Raw genomic sequence first — 18714 nt, 5'->3', positions numbered from 1 at the left:
TAGTGGCAAAGCACCTGTAATCTCAGTTACTCAAGAGGCTGAGGTGGGAGGTTTACTTGGGCCTGGGAGGTTGAGGTGACAGTAAGCTGTGATCGTACCACTGGACTCCAGCCTGGGTAACAGAGTGAAACCCTGTGTTGAAAAAAAAAAGTTACTTTCAGAGCTAAGCCGTGGTCTGTGCATACTCTAGTGCTATTTTCAGTATATTCCGTTGGGGTTGGCTTTGGTCTATATCTCAGTAGCTGCAGATGCATAGCCAAGGAGTTTCTAATAATTTCAGAAGGTATTCCATTTCTCTAAAGGGTGAAATAACTTTTTTGTAGATCAGATGGTGGTTTGTGAAACAGACTCCAGTTGTGAGACATTGGTGGCAGGGAGGTGTCTGGTATCTATTTCAGAAGTCTAGGTGAGAGCCTTTTATAAGCCTTTTGAAAAGAACTTTAATGGAACTACTTGTGCAGAGTTTTCCAATTTGTAAAACAGTTTCATCTATAATCTCATTGGCTTAATTTTTTTAATATTTAAGTTTTTTCTAAAATGATATTTAGTTGGTTTGTATCTTACTCAGTATTATTCCCGAAGTAACCATATGGAAAAAGAAGGACAAGGATTATTTACCCCAGATTTATACATGAGACTTTATCTGCTCAGTGGAAGATCAAAAAACTAGAAATTGGGATAAGTGGGACTCATGCTGAAAGCTCCATGACATCCTGGTAGCTTGCTGACATCAAAGCTCAAGAATCCCTAAAATAATTAATCTTTTGGATATAAACTTACATGTTTATAATGTTCAGAATATCTATGTTCATATGCTCTTTCGAAGCAGTATAATTAATTTTTTTTTTTGACACCGAATTTTACTCTTGTTGCCCAGGCTGGAGTGCAGTGGCAGGATCTCAGCTCGCTGCAGCCTCTGCCTCCTGGATTCAAGTGATTTCTCCTGCCTCAGCCTCCCAAGTAGCTAGTATTACAGGCATGTGCCACCACACCTGGCTAATTTTATATTTTTAGTAGAGATGGGGTTTCACCATGTTGGACAGGCTGGTCTTGAACTCCCAACCGCAGGTGATCTGCCAGCCTCAGCCTCCCAAAGTGCTAGGATTACAGGTGTGAGCCACCATGCCCAGCCTGATTAAATTATTAAGAGTGCAATCACTAGAGCTAGACTACTTGGTTTCAAATCCTGTTTCTGCTATTTGTTAGCAATTATAACCTTACAGAAATGACTTAACCTCTCTGTGACTCAGTTTATGCCTCTGTAAAATGGGAGGAAAAATTAAAGGAGTTGATAACAGTAAAGTACTCCTTAGAACCATGTCGGAGTGCACTGTAGTCCCTGTTGAAGAATGAGTTGTTGTTAATGAGGACGATGCTATCATTCTGATTAAAGCATTAAGGGTTAGCCGTAAAAGAAACAACTATTCCGGTGAAGCATTAAGGTATAGAAAAGTTGGAGTGAGTTTTTCTACCTGAAAAGCACAATTACTAATGTATTAGGGTTCTCCAAAGAGACAGAACCAATAGGATATATGGATATCTGAGAAGGGATTTATTAAGGGAATTGTCTCACATGTTTATGGAGCCTGAGAGGTCCCACAATAGGCTGTCTGCAAACTGGAGAACTAGGGAAGACAGTGGTATGATCCAGTTCCTGAGAACCAGGGGGGGTGCTGGTAAAAGTTCTCTGGACCAAAGGCTGGAGAACATGGAGTTCTGATGTCCAGGGACAGGAGAAAATGGTGTCCGAGAAAAGAGAGTGAATTCACCCTTCCTCTGCCTTTTTGTTCTACCTGCCCTCAGCCGATTGGATGGTACCTACCCAAACTGGATGGAGGTGGATCTTCCTTGCTTGGTTCACTCCTTCAAGTGCCCATCATTTCTGGAAACACCCTCCCAGATACACCCAGAAATAGTCTTTTACCAGCTATCTAGATGTCCCTTAATCTACTCAGATGGACACCTGAAGTTCACCATCATATATTAATCATAGTTAATATATTCTAAGCTCTTTAACACGTGCTGACTTATTCACATAACAATTGTATGAAGTTAATAGTAGTGTCATCTCCATGTAAGAGATGAAGCACTGAAACGTTAAATAAGCTTTGGAGCCAGGCACAGTGGTTCCGGTTTGTGATCCCAGCTACTCAGGAGGCTGAAGTAGGGGGATTACTTGAGGCCAGGAGTTTGAGGCTGCGGTGAGCTATGACAATGCCCCTGCACCCTAGCCTGGGTGACTGAGTAAGATCCCATCTCAAAAAAAAAAGTTGTGGCCGAGGTGGGTGGATCACCTGAGGTCAGGAGTTTGAGACCAGCCCGGCCAACATGGTGAAATGCTATCTCTACTAACAATACAAAAATTAGCTGGGCGTGGTGGCAGGTGCCTATAATGCCAGCTACTTGGGAGGCTGAGGCAGGAGAATCGCTTAAACCCCAGGAGCAGAGGTTGGAGTGAGCCAACATTATGCCACTCAGGGCAAGAGTGAAACTCCATCTCAAAAAAAAGTTACCTAAAATCACCCAATGAAGCCAAGGCTCAAATTGCAGGTTACTATACTTTGTTTGTTTTTAAGTCCCACTCTGTCACCCAGGCAGGAGTGCAGTGGCGCTATCTCAGCTCCCTGCTCTGCAACCTCCACCTCTGAGGTTCAAGCAGTTCTCGTACCTCAGCCACCCGAGTAGCTGAGAATACAGGCATGTGCCACCAGGCCTAGCTAATTTTTGCATTTTTAGTAGAGACACGGTTTTGCCATGTTGGCCAGGCTGGTCTAGAACTCCTGGCCTCAAGTGATCTGTCCACTTCGGCCTCCCAAAGTGCTGGAATTATAGATGTGAGCCACTGCACCCAGCCTCTATTTATATGAACTATCCAGAATAAGGCAAATCTGCAGAGATGGAAAGTAAATCAGCGGTTGCCTGTGACTGAGAGTGTGGAGAGAGTACCAGGGTTTGGGCTTTCCTTCTGAGATTATGAAAATATTGTAAACGTAGATCGTGATGTTTCACAGCTCTAAAGATAGTAAAAGCGTTCGCTTGTGCACCGTAGATGAGTGCATGTTACATACGTTAGTTGTATCTCAGTGTCAAAAATAAAAACAACTGGGAGAAAGAGGAAAAAGGGGAAATGGAAATCAAATCAGAAATGGTGAAGTAACTCACATGTATCCTGTCCGCCTCTTGGAATATTTTTCAAGTATTTAATAATCTGTACCCTAGTAGATAAGGCCTAATTTCTTTATCCATCAAATTAAAAACCTAATTTTATCTTATAAATTCTTGCATTCTGCTTGTTACTACACTTTATGCTAGGTCCTTGGAAGATGCTCCTGAAAGTAAACATAAATTTACTTTCATAAGTTTATATAAGTTTACTTTCTCTTGTATTGCTTACAGCCTCCCAGGAGAGAGAAATAATGTCACAAGCAGATTGAAACCTAAACTCTTTTTTTTTTTTTTTTTTTGAGACAAAGTTTCACTCTTGTTGCCCAGATTGGGGTGTGATGGCATGATCTGGACTCACTGCAACCTCCACTTCCCAGGTTCAAGTGATTCTTCTGCCTCAGGCTCCCAAATAGCTGGGATTACAGGCACCTGCCACCATGCCGGCTAATTTTTGTATTTTTGGTGGAGACAGGGTTTCACTATGTTGACTAGACTGGTCTGGAACTCCTGACCTCAGGTGATCTGCCCACCTCAGCCTCCTACAGTGCTGGGATTGCAGGCATGAGCCACTGCTTCTGGCCTGAAACCTCAACTCTAATCAAATCTAAGAATTTGATTAGAGAGTGTATAAAAGGTGATTTGACCTTGAGAGGGAGGGTACCCTGGGGAGAAATTTGAAGGAAAAACCAACAATAATTGGGAATGGAACAAAGTAAAAAACAAAGGAAGGTTTTAGGCAACCTTAGAGCCTCTGAGAGTCTGATGAACTGAAAATCTGTGTTTGCCAGATGGGTGAGATGGAAGCAAAATTGGAGGGGTCAGCAGCAACCAGGCTGCATTAGGCAATGTGACCTCCCTGTTGATGCCAGTGGGAGGCCACGGAGGTCTGCAGGAGATGACTCCAAGTTCACTGTAGCTGCAGTATGGGATCAGATAGACAGGCCAGAATGGGCACTGATGCCCTGATTGAGAGTTGATTGAGGCAGTGACAGTCCACAAGAGATGGTGGAAACAGTATATATTCTCATATATATTTTTGCAAAATATCTTTGTCTTCTTGCAAAAATCATATAAAATATACATGCTTGACTCTTCAGCAAGGCAATGTATGGGTTTACTAGGTAAGTTTCACAGAGTTGTCAGTAAAATAATTGACATGCCTTGCCCCCCATATGTAAACCTTGTGTCTGTAAGTGGTCTTTAAAGCTTTCCTCTGAATGCAGGTTTAGAGCTATTTAAATGGCAATTGCCATAGTATCTGGGGCTTCAGAACAAGCCTAATCCCAAAGCTTGGCCAGGAGCCCAAGATAACTGTGTTAGAAGTGCCCCAAAGAGATGTGCTTACTGTACTTCCCCCTTTTTGTACAACTGTATGGGAGCAGTGCACTCGGTATGTCAAGTGACACTTGTCATTACAGACCTGGTTTGTGTACAGCTGCCTCAAGAACATTCTAGAAGGCCGGGCGCGGTGGCTCACGCCTGTAATCCCAGCACTTTGAGAGGCCGAGGCGGGTGGATCACGAGGTCAAGAGATCGAGACCATCCTGGTCAACATGGTGAAACCCCGTCTCTACTAAAACTATAAAAAATTAGCTGGGCATGGTGGCGCGTGCCTGTAATCCCAGCTACTCAGGAAGCTGAGGCAGGAGAATTGCCTGAACCCAGGAGGCGGAGGTTGCGGTGAGCCGAGATCGCGCCATTGCACTCCAGCCTGGGTAACAAGAGCGAAACTCCGTCTCAAAAAAAAAAAAAAAAGAAAAAAAAGAACATTTTAGATTTTTCAAAAATTTTCAGAACGTTGTGATTTCTCCAATTTTCAGTGGTATTTGTCTTTACTGTTGTCTTTCATTGTGAAATATAATTTCTGACCCTTAGGGCAAGAATACAAAAATGATAGTATTCCAGACCACTCAGGGCAGCATTCTTCTTGGAGTTTCTTTGTGGAGATTTTAGAATTTACAGGGTAGAAAGATGCCTGAAGAAACATTAATTGTTTTCAGGGTAACTTATCAGTAACCTAAATGAGCTGTGACATGGAAATTCACACTGCAGCTGACAGTGTATTTTACCATTTCAGAGTCCTTGTCAGCTAGAATACCAACATTCTTTACTCTCCACCTTGATACATTTGATCCATATAAAAAATTTATACATACTTATTAAACAGTGAGTGTCACATGTTACAAATAACACTGGTATTGCCACATGGATTGGGAGCACTTGCTTTTCCAGATGAAAAAGGCTGTTAGATACAAATCGTGGCCTCTGAAGTCTGAACAGATTAAATCCTGCCTCTGGGAAAGTGGCTTATCCTGTCTGCCTGTGTTTCTTCATCCAAAAATTAGAGAAGGTGGTGCTCACTTCTTTGTAAGGATCAAGTATGATTTTGTTTGTGGAATTTCTGACACAGGCTGGGCGTGGTGGCTCACGCCTGTAATCCCAACACTTTGAGAGGCTGAGGTGGGTGGATCACGAGGTCAGGAGTTAGAGACCAGCCTGGCCAACATGGTGAAACCCCATCTCTACTAAAAATGCAAAGGTGCCTGTAATCCTAGCTACTCTGGAGGCTGAGACAGGAGAATGACTTGAACCCAGGAGGCGGAGGTTGCAGTGAGCCAAGATCACGCCACTGCACTCCAGTCTGGGAGGCAGAGCAAGTCTCCATCTGAGAAAAAGAAAAGAAAAGAAAAGAAAAGAAATTTCTGACAGCACGTGGCATGCAGTAAAAGCTCAGTTAGTGGTACCTATCATTAATACCAGATTTTGCCTATATGAAATGTAGGTGTGCCAGAGCTCTCATTATTCAGTACACGTTTTCTTAGACTCTGTGCAGTGTGTCGAGCTCTAGGCATGTAAAGATGATAAGTAAGACCTCTTTCATGTCCAGGAGCATGCTACACTTGGTCTAACGCCAAGGTCACAAGCTGGTTGTCAGGAGTCAGATTCAGCCCACAAATGTGTTTCATTTAGTCTACGCAACATTCTTAAGATGTTTGAGCTAAGAGTTTTATGAATCAGGAGATTTTCCATAAATATCCTGGTTTCCATTTTCCACTGGAAATGGACCAGCGTTCCAAGCTGCCCTTCAGTTACATACTCGGTTTATCTCAGTCCCTGCCTTTTCATCCTTCTGTAACGCAGCCTGCTTCCCTGACAGCACCACCTGTAGGTCCCACGTCTGCCTGCCTGGACTAATCCTAGAGACAGAACTATGGGCATGCACATGTAGTAGCAGGAGGTGACAAACCACCAAGTCACCAAGGCAGCAGGGGCTGGCTGGCAGAGGGCCTTGTGGACCAGGAGAAAGGACTTCATACCATGGGAAGCGTTTAGAATGGTTTTCAACAAGGGGTTATAAAGATGAGATTAAGCTTTTGAAAAGATCTTCTGGGTGCCCTTGGAAAAATCAGTTAGGCCAGGTGCAGTGTCTCACGCCTGCAATCCCAGCACTTTGGGAGGCTAAGGCGGGCAGATCACTTGAGGTCATAAGTTTGTGACCATTCTGGCCAACATGGTGAAACCCAGTCTCTACTAAAAATATAAAAATTAGCTGGGCATGGTGGCACACACCTGTAATCCCCACAACTCAGGAGTCTGAGGCAGGAGAATTGCTTGAACCTGGGAGGCGGAGGTTGCAGTGAGCTGAGATCACGCCACTTCACTCCAGCCTGGGTGAGAGAGCAAGACTCCATCTCAAAAAAAAAAAAAAGAATCAGATACATTGGTCAATTTTGCAAAGAAAATTATATATATATATATATAATTATATATAATGATTAATATATAATTGTAATTATAAATATATAATCATTATATATAATTAACACTATATTTATATAATTTATGATTATATGTGTTATATATATAAGTGACGCTACAGTGTGATGATGCAAATGTAGCTCCCAAAGTACTGGGATTACAGGCGTGAGCCACCATACCCAGTCATTCAACTTTTATTTATATTCTATAATAGCTTTAATAATATGATTATACCTAATTATAATATATATTATATATAATTAATTGAATTATGTATTATATATAATTATATATATTATATGTATAGAAATAATAATGAATCAGTTAGAAAATGTCAAAACTGAAGTCAGAAAGAGAGTTGAAAAGCTATTAGAGTAACTGAGATGAAAGTTAATGATGACTGAAACCAAGGATCTGGCCAGGACAGAGAAATATAGACAGATTTTCAACATACACAGGAGTCAGAGTGGACAGGACTTGATGGTTTTACAGATATGAAAGTTGAAGAAGGAGGAGGCAAAAATGATTCTCAGATACATCATGGGCAGCTGACTGGCTGGTTGGTTGATGCTATTTACCGAGAAATGAAACAAGAAGAGGAGCAGATTTGTGGTGAAAGAGGATACCTTCACTCTTGACTGTTTTTAGATGTCTCTGTAAAACAAGAAACATCTGTGTCACTATAATGGGCAGTTTAAAATGTGATCTCATTTATCCTGATGGAAACAGCAATAATAACAACAATACCATCCACCTGGATTCTATGTTTATTTGTTAGGAACTGAGCAGAAACTATTGATCTCCACCTCTGTGCTTCCCATAATGAAAGCATTAATACTATCGTCATCTCCATTTTGCAGATGAGGGACCAGAAGTTAACGTGCATGCCCGAAGACTCAGAGCCTGTAAGTGCTATCGTAAGGATTCAGAACCTATGTATTTCACTCAGCTGACTTTTTTTTTTTAATTTCAACTTTTATTTTATTTTTTATTTAATTTTTGAGACAAGGTCTTGCTCTGTTGCCCAAGCCAGAGTGTGGTGGCACACACATAGCTCACTGCAACCTCGAACTCCAGGGATCAAGCAATCCTCCTGCCTCAGCCTCCCAAGTAGCTAGGACTACAGGCACACACTACCATACTTGGCTAATTTTTTTGTATTTTTTACAGAGACTGGGTTTCACCATGTTCAGTTCAACTGTTCTGTACTAACATAACTTGATGGGTGAAAATATGGTGATGGTAGACGAGAGGGAGTGAGGATCATATTAGATAATGTAAGTAAATCTCTCTATAAACTGAAGAGTCCTGGAGACAGGGTCTTGCTCTGTTGCCCAATCTGGAGTGCAGTGGCAAGTTCATAGCTTACAGCTAAGCTTTTCCTACTTTTGTGCAAAATGATGTTGATAGTTTGACAGGAATAGCATTGAATGTGTAGATTGCTTTGGGCAGTGTAGCCATTTTAACAATATTGATACATCCAGTCCATGAGCATAGAATGCTTTTCCATTTGTTTGTGTCACCTCTGATTTCTTCCAGCAGGGTTTTGTAGTTCTGCTTATAAGGATCTTTCACTTCCTTGGTTAAATGTATTCCTAGGTATTTTTTTGTGTGGTTATTGTAAGTGGGATTGCATTCCTGATTTGGCTCTCAGCTTGAATGTTATTGGTGTATAGAAATGCTACTGATTTTTGTTCACCAATTTTGTATCTTGAAACTTCCCTGAAGTCATTTATCAGGGCCAGTTTTTTGGCAGTCTTTAGGGTTTTCTAGGTATAGAATTATGTCATCAGTGAAGGGAGAGGATTTGATTTTTTATTTTCCTATTCGAATGCCTTTTATTTCTTTCTCTTGCCTGGTTGCTCTGGCTAGCACTTCCAGTGCTATGTTACATAGGAGTGGTGAAAGTTGGCCTCCTTCTCTTGTTCCAGTTCTTAAAAGGAATGCTTCTACCTTTTGCACGATCAGTATGATATTGGCTATAGGTTCGTCAAAGATGGCTTTTAGTATTTTGAGGTACATTCATTTGATGCCTAGTTTGTTGAGAGTTTTTACCATGAAGTTATGTTTATCAAAAGCTTTTTCCAAGTCTGCTGAGATGATGATATGGTTTTTGTTTTTCATCTTATGGACTTCATGACTTCTGAAGTATAAATGGGATATGAGCCATAATGGTTTTTTTTTTTTTTTTTTTTTTTTTTTTTTTTTGAGACTGAGTCTCATTCTGTTGCCCAGGCTGGAATGCAATGTCACAAATCTCAACTCACTGCAATCTCCACCTCCTGGGTTCAAGCGATTCTCATGCTTCATGTGTGTACTACCATGCCCAGCTAATGTTTTTATATTTTAAGTAGAGATGAGGTTTCACCATGTTGGCCAGGCTGGTCTTGAACTCCTGGGCTCAAGTGATCTGCCCACATCAGCCTCCCAAAAAGTGCTTGGATTACAGGCATGAACCACCGCGCCAGGCCCTCATAAGTGTTTTTAAAGTGCTGGTGTCCACTTACGAAAAAATAGTTTAAAATGTGTTTCTAATGATTATGGGCTTCTTGTTAGGTCTTACTTCCAGGCTAGAATTCCCAGGTGTTATAGCCTATTCATTTTTAAAATGAGATCTTGAACTGTATGCTTAAAATCCATTTTTACCCCCAATTTGCACTCCATCAACAACTGCTAGATTTCTGGTTTGCTATTGGGAGCAGATGTCACTGTGCAAATCTTTTTTTCTGTTTCAGATGCAACATAAAAAGTGCATCTGTAGCAAGGGTCTGGGAATTCCCTCTAAGGAGCAGGAAAGTGTGACTGAGTCAGCACTGGCCTCTCTTTTGTGACAGTATGCAAATTGTCAATGGCAGAGTTCAAGTGCATTCAAATATGTGGCATTTTTCACAGCTCATTGTTCTTTATATCTTGTATTTCTGAAAACCACTTGAGATTTACATACCTGAAAAATTTCCTTTTCCTGGTGATAAAAAGGCTGTAGGTTTTACAGTCAAGCCTACATCCTACAGGAAAGTCTCTGGAGAAAAGCTCTTGTTTTTTTCTTCTGTTCTCTTCCCCTTGCCATAGTAAATGAAGATAATGTAGAGACACCAGTGTAACAGAGAAAGTAACCTGATGAACTCAAAGACAGCAGAAATGTAGGCACACAATTTTGACACAAATTCATAGCTTTAGGCCAGATGTGGTGGCTCATGTCTGTAATCCCAGCACTTTGGGAAGCCAAGGCGGGCAGATCATCTGATTTCAGGAGGTCGAGACCAGCCTGGACAACATGGCAATACTCTGTCTCTACTAAAAGTACAAAAATTAGCTGGGCATGGTGGCATGTGCCTGTAATTCCAGCTACTTGGGAGGCTGAGGCACAAGAATCATTTGAACCCAGGAGGCAGAGGCTGCAGTGAGCCAAGATCACGCCATTGTACTCCAGCCTGCGCGACAGACCAAGACTCTGTCTCAAAAAAAAAAAAAATTGAGGCTTCGGTCTCTGCTAGCTTACCTTCATTTCCAACCACTGTAACTAGTCCAATGTGGAGACTTATTCAACTTGAAATTTAACTTGCCCAGAAGGAATCACTTACTTATCAGATTTACTCTAAATCGAGAAAGTGATCTCACAATCGTAATTACTAGCACTCAGGGCCCAGAGAAGTAAAATGACATGGCTCAGAATCGAGCTCGCAAGTCTGATGCCCTCTTTTCAAAATCCCACTGCTCCTCAGAACCAAGTTCTGCTTGGGCATTGTTCTCTGAGTCTATAAAGTTGTCAGTTTTCTGGGAAGCCTTATTTGCCCACGTAATAAGAGCCTATACTCTAAAACGTGTGTTGATTTTATTGTCTTTCAAAGGGAGCTATAAATCCACCTTCTCTTTCAGAAATTAAGCAAGTTTGTATTGAGGGCCTGTTATGTCCCCGGTTCTGTGCTAACCAAGGTGTAGTGAGAGTGAACAATCCTGCCTTCGGGCGCCTTCGGAACTGCTGAGGATAACTGGCGCTCATGCTTTCATGGCATTTACTATGCATTCTAGAGGCACCATTCTAAGTGTATTAATTTGTATTTTATATGAAATTGGTCTATTACTATTCCCATTTTATAAATAAGGAAACTGAGACACAGAGACACTCAACTAATTAAGTGCCACGGCCAAGATTTGAATCCAACTTTAAATAAGTAATTATTAATGTTAGTAAGTATTATTGAAGGGCAAGGTAAGGTGCTGTGGGAACTTGTCTTTTGAGATGAAATCACACCCTGTCACCCAGACTGGAGCATAGTGGCGTGATCACAGTTCATTGCAGCTTTGACCACCTGGGCTCAAGCAATCCTCCCACTGCAGCCTCCCAAAGTGTTGGGATTACAGGCAGGAGACACCACGCCTGGCCTGTGGGAACTTTGCTAATGTGATTTCACTTAATACAGGTGGTTAGATGAGCAGGAATCAGGCTGGAACTGACCCAGGAAAAGTTTTTTTAAGTGTATTTCTCCTGCTGTCTGCACAGACAAGATCAACCCACTGAGACCACAGCATTGCAGTAGAGAAAGAGTTCATTGACGTAAGCAATCCTCCCACCTCAGCCTCCTGAGTAGCTGGGACCACAGGTGTGCACCACCATGCCTGGCTAATTTTTGTATTTTTTGTAGAGATAGAGTTTTATTATGTTCCCTAGGCTGGTCTCCTGAACTCAAGTGATCCACCCACCTCAGCCTCCTAAAGTGCTGGGGCTACAGGCATGAGCCACCACACCTGGCCTAATTTGCTGTCTTATACTCGGTTCACTTCATTCATCATTTGGCTGCCTTAGAGCCTGATGCCTGGATGCATCTGAGTTTGTTATCCTGGTGGATCTCTTCTGGGAGAGTTGGGCTCCACCCTGTTTCAGTTAGGAGTCTCTTGATTGCAGGCTGGAAGCAGTGGCTCACACCTGTAATCCCAGCTCTTTGGGAGGCCAGGTAGATCACACAGTCAGGAGTTCGAGACCAGCCTGGCTAAGATGGTGAAACCCCGTCTCTACTAAAATTACAAAAATTAGCCAAGTGTGGTGGTGAGCACCTGTAATCCCAGCTACTCGGGAGGTGGAGGCAGAGAATTGCTTGAACCCGGGAGGCAGATGTTGTAGTGAGCCGAGATCGCACCACTGCACTCCTGCCTGGGTGACAGAGCGAGACTCTGTCTCAAAACTAAAAAAAAAATGAGTCTCTTGGTTGCAAGTGACAGAACCTCAACTTGACATTCCTTAGACAAAAGGGGAAATTTACTCAACGGCTAGAGGTTTGTTTGTTTTTCATATACTTGTAGGCAGCGCATGGTTGACACTTAGCCTCAGTGACGATTGGAACCAGAGACCTGCTGCTGCCAGGGTTCTGTTTATCTGACTCTTCTCCTGCAGATGTGCTTCTTCAGCCTGGTACGCATATGGCTGCCCAAAGCTCCTAAGCCTCTCTGCCAGAAAAGAGCTGACTCTCTTCCCTTGGGTCTACATTGGAAAATCTGTAGAATATTCTTACATGGTTCAAGTGTCCACCCTTGGACCAGTTACTGTGGCCAGAGAGACAGGGCGTTTTGACTGTCCAGCTTTGGGACAGAGATAAATCAGCTTTGGGGATTCTCCGCTGGACATCTCACCCATCTATCATATGGGATATTGCCAGTGTTGCCTTTTATGTCCGCCCTTAAGAAGCTCCTTCTCTTGATCACAGTAATTTTCCTGGCCCACAAAGCATTTTCTTTCAGGAGCTCATAGGACTGTGCTGTAGATTATAGCATCCTGCTGACAGAGTGTGTCATATCAGTTTATTTCATGAAATGAGATGACCTTTCTACCACACTTCTTTAGTCTTCTTATTTAGGGGTCCCTTGCAAAGTAAACACATTAGAATGTCCCCACACTTCCATTTTGAAGACATTAAGAGCTTCTTTGGTATAATAATGGGCAATTAGCAAATTATAAATTCACGTTTAAACACAAAACATGAAGGAAAGTGACCCAAGGTCACTGCAGTGACTAGTGCCATGATTTTTTTTTCCAACCCAAGTTTAAAATAAGCAGGCATGACTTGTTCTGACCTGGTACTGAATCTAAAAATGGAATCCCTATGTCATTGCTGGCTAAGAATCCTGTGTGCATTGCTGGGAGAGGTAAACAGGACTTACCCTTTCCCTGAAGGTTTACTCTTCAGTTAAGAGCAAGGGCTCTGCAGCAAGATGCCTCTGAGTTAAGTTCGGGCTTGGCAAATAATAATTTAGCCTCTCTGTGCCCCAGTTACCTCGGCTCTAAATAAGAATGGTGATTGCCCCTAATACACAGGTCCGTTGGATACGTGAACAAATGTGTAACCTGCTCAGCTGAGTAACAGGCACAGTCATACTCAGGAGATTTTAGCTGTCGTAATTTTCATCATCATCACATACCAGCTCCATCCTTTGACTCAGATGTTTAAGGGTAATCAATATAAGAAATTGGACAGTGTGTTAGACTGGTGCTTTTCAAAAATCAGATTTCCTCATCTCCTTCTACATTTTTGAGGACAAGATAAAAGGAAGGAAACTGACACTTCAGGCTCCTGCTACCTGCCACACACCTTCGTGCATCTACCGTTCAGTCGTATTCATTGTTTCTATGATTATTTCCTTAACATCTGTCTCACTAGATCTGTAAATGTGCTAAGGGCGAGGGCTCCTCTGTCTTTCTTTTTCTATGTGCTGGCATGTAGTAGGTGCTCAGTAAGCACGTGTTGAGTTTAACTTTGCTCACAACCCCTTATTCAGGTAGCTGTTATTGCGTTCTTAAGTTGACAAAAATGAAAGCTTCCAAACACTGTGACTGCTGGTAGCAGAACCAGTCCAAACCCAGATTTTGCAGCTGTTAGTCCAGTGCCATTTCTTTTTACTAAAAAGTACAAATGATAAGGAAGAGTAAAACCAAATTAGTAATTCCTCCATGTGATATGCAAATTGGATTTTTAAACCTATGGTTAGGGAAGTCAGATCCTTTGTCCCAAGGACTGGTTAATTGATTGGGGCTGAAACCAAGGTCAAATTGCACATCTGCAGTATCACTTTCAAACAGGGGCACTTACTTTTGCTCCTCCTAAGGCCATTTGATACACACTGGTAGGAATAACACCAATAGTTTCAGTTTACAAGGCAGGTTAGAGTTTTTCCTCTTAAAAATTCCCATGAGCCTTATTGACCTTTCCATATCTTTTTTTCTGTCTTTTCAAGTGTGATCCTGTAAAGTAAAAGCCACAGAGTCACCTTCACTGTGTGACCTTCCTTTCATGGCTGGCTCTCAAATCCACCTGGGTGCATTTAGGATTTAAGTTCTCAAACTTTGATTCATTCAGCACTAACGCTTTATGAAGCCCCGGTTCTATTCTGCCATATGTTGATGAAAGAAATATGACAAAGTTGATCATATTAAGACATGGGAGACACATACATAAAAAGATACAATATAATCTTCAAAAAAATGATAAAATAATTCATTCCTGTTGTGGAAGGGACACCACCCAGGGGCTAAGGAAGAATTATGAGATAAGGTAATGTTTTAGTTCATTTTATCATATCTGTTTAGGAGCAAAGTTTACAAGGGGAAGGGAGCAGTCCTAGGATCTTTCTCCTAGAAGGGAGAAATTAAAGAGAATCTAAATGAGTGAGATAAGTTCTGGCCCCCAAAAATCAGAGAGTAAGTTGGAAATAAGCGGCTAAGTGTAGCACAATCATCCAGGTGACCTAGGCTCCAGTCTTGGGAGAGAGCTTACTGGGATTAAATCTTTCAGGCTGTCAATCAATGGGGAATGAAGGACATAGGCTGAGATTGTAACCGAATGTAATAATAATGATCATCTGGGCATAACCGGACCCTTATCTATTGTCTTGTTACACATCTAATAAGAGCCTGATGAAGAAAGGGTGTGTGAACAGGCCTAGCAAAGAACGAGGGGTGGGGCCGGGCGCGGTGGCTCAAGCCTGTAATCCCAGCACTTTGGGAGGCCGAGGCGGGTGGATCACGAGGTCAAGAGATCGAGACCATCCTGGTCAACATGGTGAAACCCCGTCTCTACTAAAAATACAAAAAATTAGCTGGGCATGGTGGCACGTGCCTGTAATCCCAGCTACTCAGGAGGCTGAGGCAGGAGAATTGCCTGAACCCAGGAGACGGAGGTTGCGGTGAACCGAGATTGCGCCATTGCACTCCAGCCTGGGAAAAAAAAAAAAAACTCCGTCTAAAAAAAAAAAAAAAAAAAAAAGAACGAGGGGTGGGAAATGTCAGATTCAACTAAAGCAAAAACAACAACAAAAAAAAAACAGCTGCAGAAAAATACCGTGAGATACTAAAGTAAGTTAGTCTTGCTTACTCAAAGAATTGCCTCCAGCATTTCCTAAAGGAGAAAAGTGTCCTGTCTAGGTCACTTCTAAGACTGTCAGCACCGTGGTTCTGGGTGCATGTTCTAGATCCTGCACTAGTTCCCTGCAGTGCATTTGAGAAGATGGGGCCAGCACAGCTCAATTCCATTTACTATCATCATTAGCATCTTCATTAAATATTATTAATTGCTGGGCCCGGTGCGGTGGCTCACACCTGTAATCTCAGCACTTTGGGAGGCCCAGGCGGGTGGATCACCTGAGGTCAGGCGTTCAAGACCAGCCTGGCCAATATGGTGAAACCCCGTCTTTAAAAAATATATATAGTGAAACCCCGTCTCTACTAAAAATACAAAAATTTAGCTGGGCATGGTGGTGCGTGCCTGTAATCCCAGCTACTCAGGAGGCTGAGACAGGAGGATCACTTAAGCCCAGGAGTTTGAGGCTATAGCAAGCCCTGCCAATTAGGTGTCTGCACTAGGTTCAGCATCGATATGGTGCCCTCCTGCAAGGAGGGACCACCAAGATGCCTAAGGAGGGGTGAACCAGCCCAAGTTGGAAGCAGAGCAGGTCAAACCCCTGTGCTGATTGGTAGTGAGATCATGCCTATGAATAGCCCACTGTGCTCCAGCAGCAGCATAAAAAGACCCTGTCTTTTATTTAAACAAAAAAGAAAAGAAATCTGATAGGCCTAAGGCCTCAGAGATCTGAAAGGACTGAAAAAACATTTGGAAGTGACAAAGCTGCCTTCATTACTGAGAGTTAGTCCAGTGGGTGAGTGAAACTTTTATGCCCAGTGTTTTGTTCATTTTTGTAGTAGACGGAAGCCCAATTAAATGGGCTAACTGCTGAAATTGGAAAGTGCAGTTGAGCCCTGCAATGCTGCTAATTGGTTGTGTCTTTTGCATTTCAGGAAGACATGTCCCAGGTGATTGGTCAAGGCATGGTGGCAGATCCGCAGAAGGCACTGGAATACCCACCTGACAATGTATATAACTTGTACTTTAGGTTTCACTCTATTGGGGTAGTGTGCGTTCCAAAAGAAAAGGAGGTGATTGCAATGAGATCAGATCCTTTATTACTTGACAGGAGGTTGTGGAGTGTTATGCAACCCGAAATCAATGCACAACTATATCTTAATTCTGTGCAAGTTGTATGCAGATATCCTATGTTCATCTCTCTACCTCAACCCCCTAAACAGGTGTTTAAAAGGGCATCCCGGGTGGGCATGGTTTGTAATCCCAGCTCATGTTTGTAATCCCAGCACTTTGGGAGGCCAAGGCAGGCAGATCACTTACGGTCAGGATTTCCAGACCAGCCTGGCCAACATAGCAAGACCTCATCTCTATTAAAAATACAAAAATTAACCAGGTGTGGTGGTGCATGCATGTAGTCCCAGCTACTCAGGAGGCTGAGGCATGAGAATCACTTGAACCTGGGAGGCAGAGGTTGCAGTAAGCTATCAAGATTGCACCATTGCACTCCAGCCTGGATGACAAAGCGAGACGCTGTCTTTAAATAAATAAATAATAAAAGGGTATCCCTGAAAACACCCTTGCACTTAAATAAATTCTATCTAGCCAGGCACAGTGGTGCATACCTATAGTCCTAGCTGCTCAGGTGGCTGAGGCAGGATTGCTTGAGCCCAGGAATTCTAGTCTACCCTAAGCAATGTAGTAAGGCTCTATCTCCAAAAAAAATTTCTGAGAGCGCCATGTCTTATACAATGTTGGAAATAAAAATTACAAATGGAAGAATTTCTATAAAATAACTTTAGTGTTCCTTACATTTGAATTTCACTTCTCATAAAGAACCAAAAACTTTTATCAAAATGTTGATACTTTTGTTGTTGTTGAGCTTTTTCCTTGCTTTTTTTGAGTCCTGATTTTCATGTCTTTATACTGATCTATGCTTTTATGTTTCTAACACTTATACATTATTACTATGTTAGCTATTTTTATATTTAAAAAACTATGGATTACTAGAGCTTACAGGAAATACGTATTTCAAACACTGCCAAAGAAAATGCCTTTGAAAATTCTTTAAAATTATATGCTAAAAACCCCAAATTTTTTTAAAAAAAAGGTACAGAATGAACCTTAAAAATAACCAAATTCAGTTCAACTGAAAACGTGTAAGCAATTTTTAAGAGTCAGGGTCTTACTCTGTCTCCCAGGCTGGAGTAGAGTAATGCAATCAGAGCTCACTGCAACCTCGAACTCCTGGGCTCAAGCAATCCTCAAACCTCAGCCTCCCAAAATGTTGGGATTATAAGTGTGAGCTACTGTATCTGGCCAATTATAATTTTTTTAAAATTTAAAAGCAGGTTTTGCTTTAATGTATTGCAAATACCATTAAGGAGTTAATACTTTATATATTCCCAGCGAGGTGCAGTGGCTCATGCCTGTAATCCCAGCACTCTGAGAGGCTGAGGTGGGTGGATCACCTGAGTTCAGGAGTTCAAGACCAGCCTGGCCAACATGGCAAAACCCCATTTCTACTAAAAATACCAAAATTAGCCAGGTGTGTTGGTGGTTACCTGTAATCCCAGCTACTCAGGAGCCTGAGGCAGGAGAATCACTCAGAAGGCAGAGGTTGCAGTGAGCTGAGATCGCGCCACTGCACTCCAGCCTGGGTGACAAAACGGGACTCTGTCTCAAAACAAACAAACAAACAAAACTTTATGTACTGCCACCTATCTCAAGCGCATATCAAACATCTCTAAAATATTACAGTCATAGAATTTTAGAACTAGGGCAAATCCTAAATATCATCCCGCATTTCTTCTTGTGGAATAGTGAGCACCTAAGCATCTTAATTATTCTCCTTTGGGAAAGTGATTTTAAGCCCTTTCTGTGGCTTCCAAAGAGAAATGGCCAGAGGTCAGTGGGCAGCATCTGCAGTGAGGCCAGCAGCTCATTATACAGAACTTCTCCACCCTTTGAGCTGCTTCAGAATAGAATGAACTTCTTCATGGAAGTGGAATTTTCCATCCCTGAAGGTTTTTCAATCAGAAGCTGGCCGATCATTTATTGATATGTTCTAAAAGGACATAGAAGCATTAATAGCTGTTATTAATTGAGCCTAAATTATTTCCGGCATAGTGATTGATTCATTTATTTATCTTTAATCTTTACAACAACCTTGCAAGATATAGATGTGTCACCAATATATAGATGAGGTGGTCAAGTGACTTGTCTGTGGTCACACAGCTAATTAGTGATAGCAAACTTAGCCACATGTACCTTCTTTTGAGTAGTGATTTTTATTTTCCTATCCTGAGGACCTGATGAAGTGTAAATCTTCCTAGACAAACACTGATGAGTACAATTTTTATACAACTACAAGGGTGTTTTACAACTGAACCAGTGGTTCTTTTTTTTTTTTTTTTTTTTTTTTTTTTTTTTTTTTTTTTTTTTTTTT

General features: G+C 41.9%; 1 protein-coding gene across 1 annotated transcript in view; it reads left to right on the top strand.

Annotated features, from left to right (window-relative positions):
• Positions 1-18714, top strand: part of PATJ (PATJ crumbs cell polarity complex component) — a 413527-nt gene that overhangs the window by 306766 nt on the left and 88047 nt on the right. Inside the window, exons 30-31 of the mRNA XM_037743097.1 lie at positions 7785-7829; positions 16205-16342. Coding sequence (XP_037599025.1) covers positions 7785-7829; positions 16205-16342 — 183 coding nt within the window. The remainder of the gene's footprint in view (positions 1-7784; positions 7830-16204; positions 16343-18714) is intronic.

This window comes from Cebus imitator, unplaced genomic scaffold (assembly GCF_001604975.1).
Source record: "Cebus imitator isolate Cc_AM_T3 unplaced genomic scaffold, Cebus_imitator-1.0 Scaffold135, whole genome shotgun sequence".
Taxonomy (NCBI): Eukaryota; Metazoa; Chordata; class Mammalia; order Primates; family Cebidae; genus Cebus; species Cebus imitator.
Note: the sequence above shows the minus strand (reverse complement) of the source record. Positions and strands in the feature narration are given on the sequence as shown.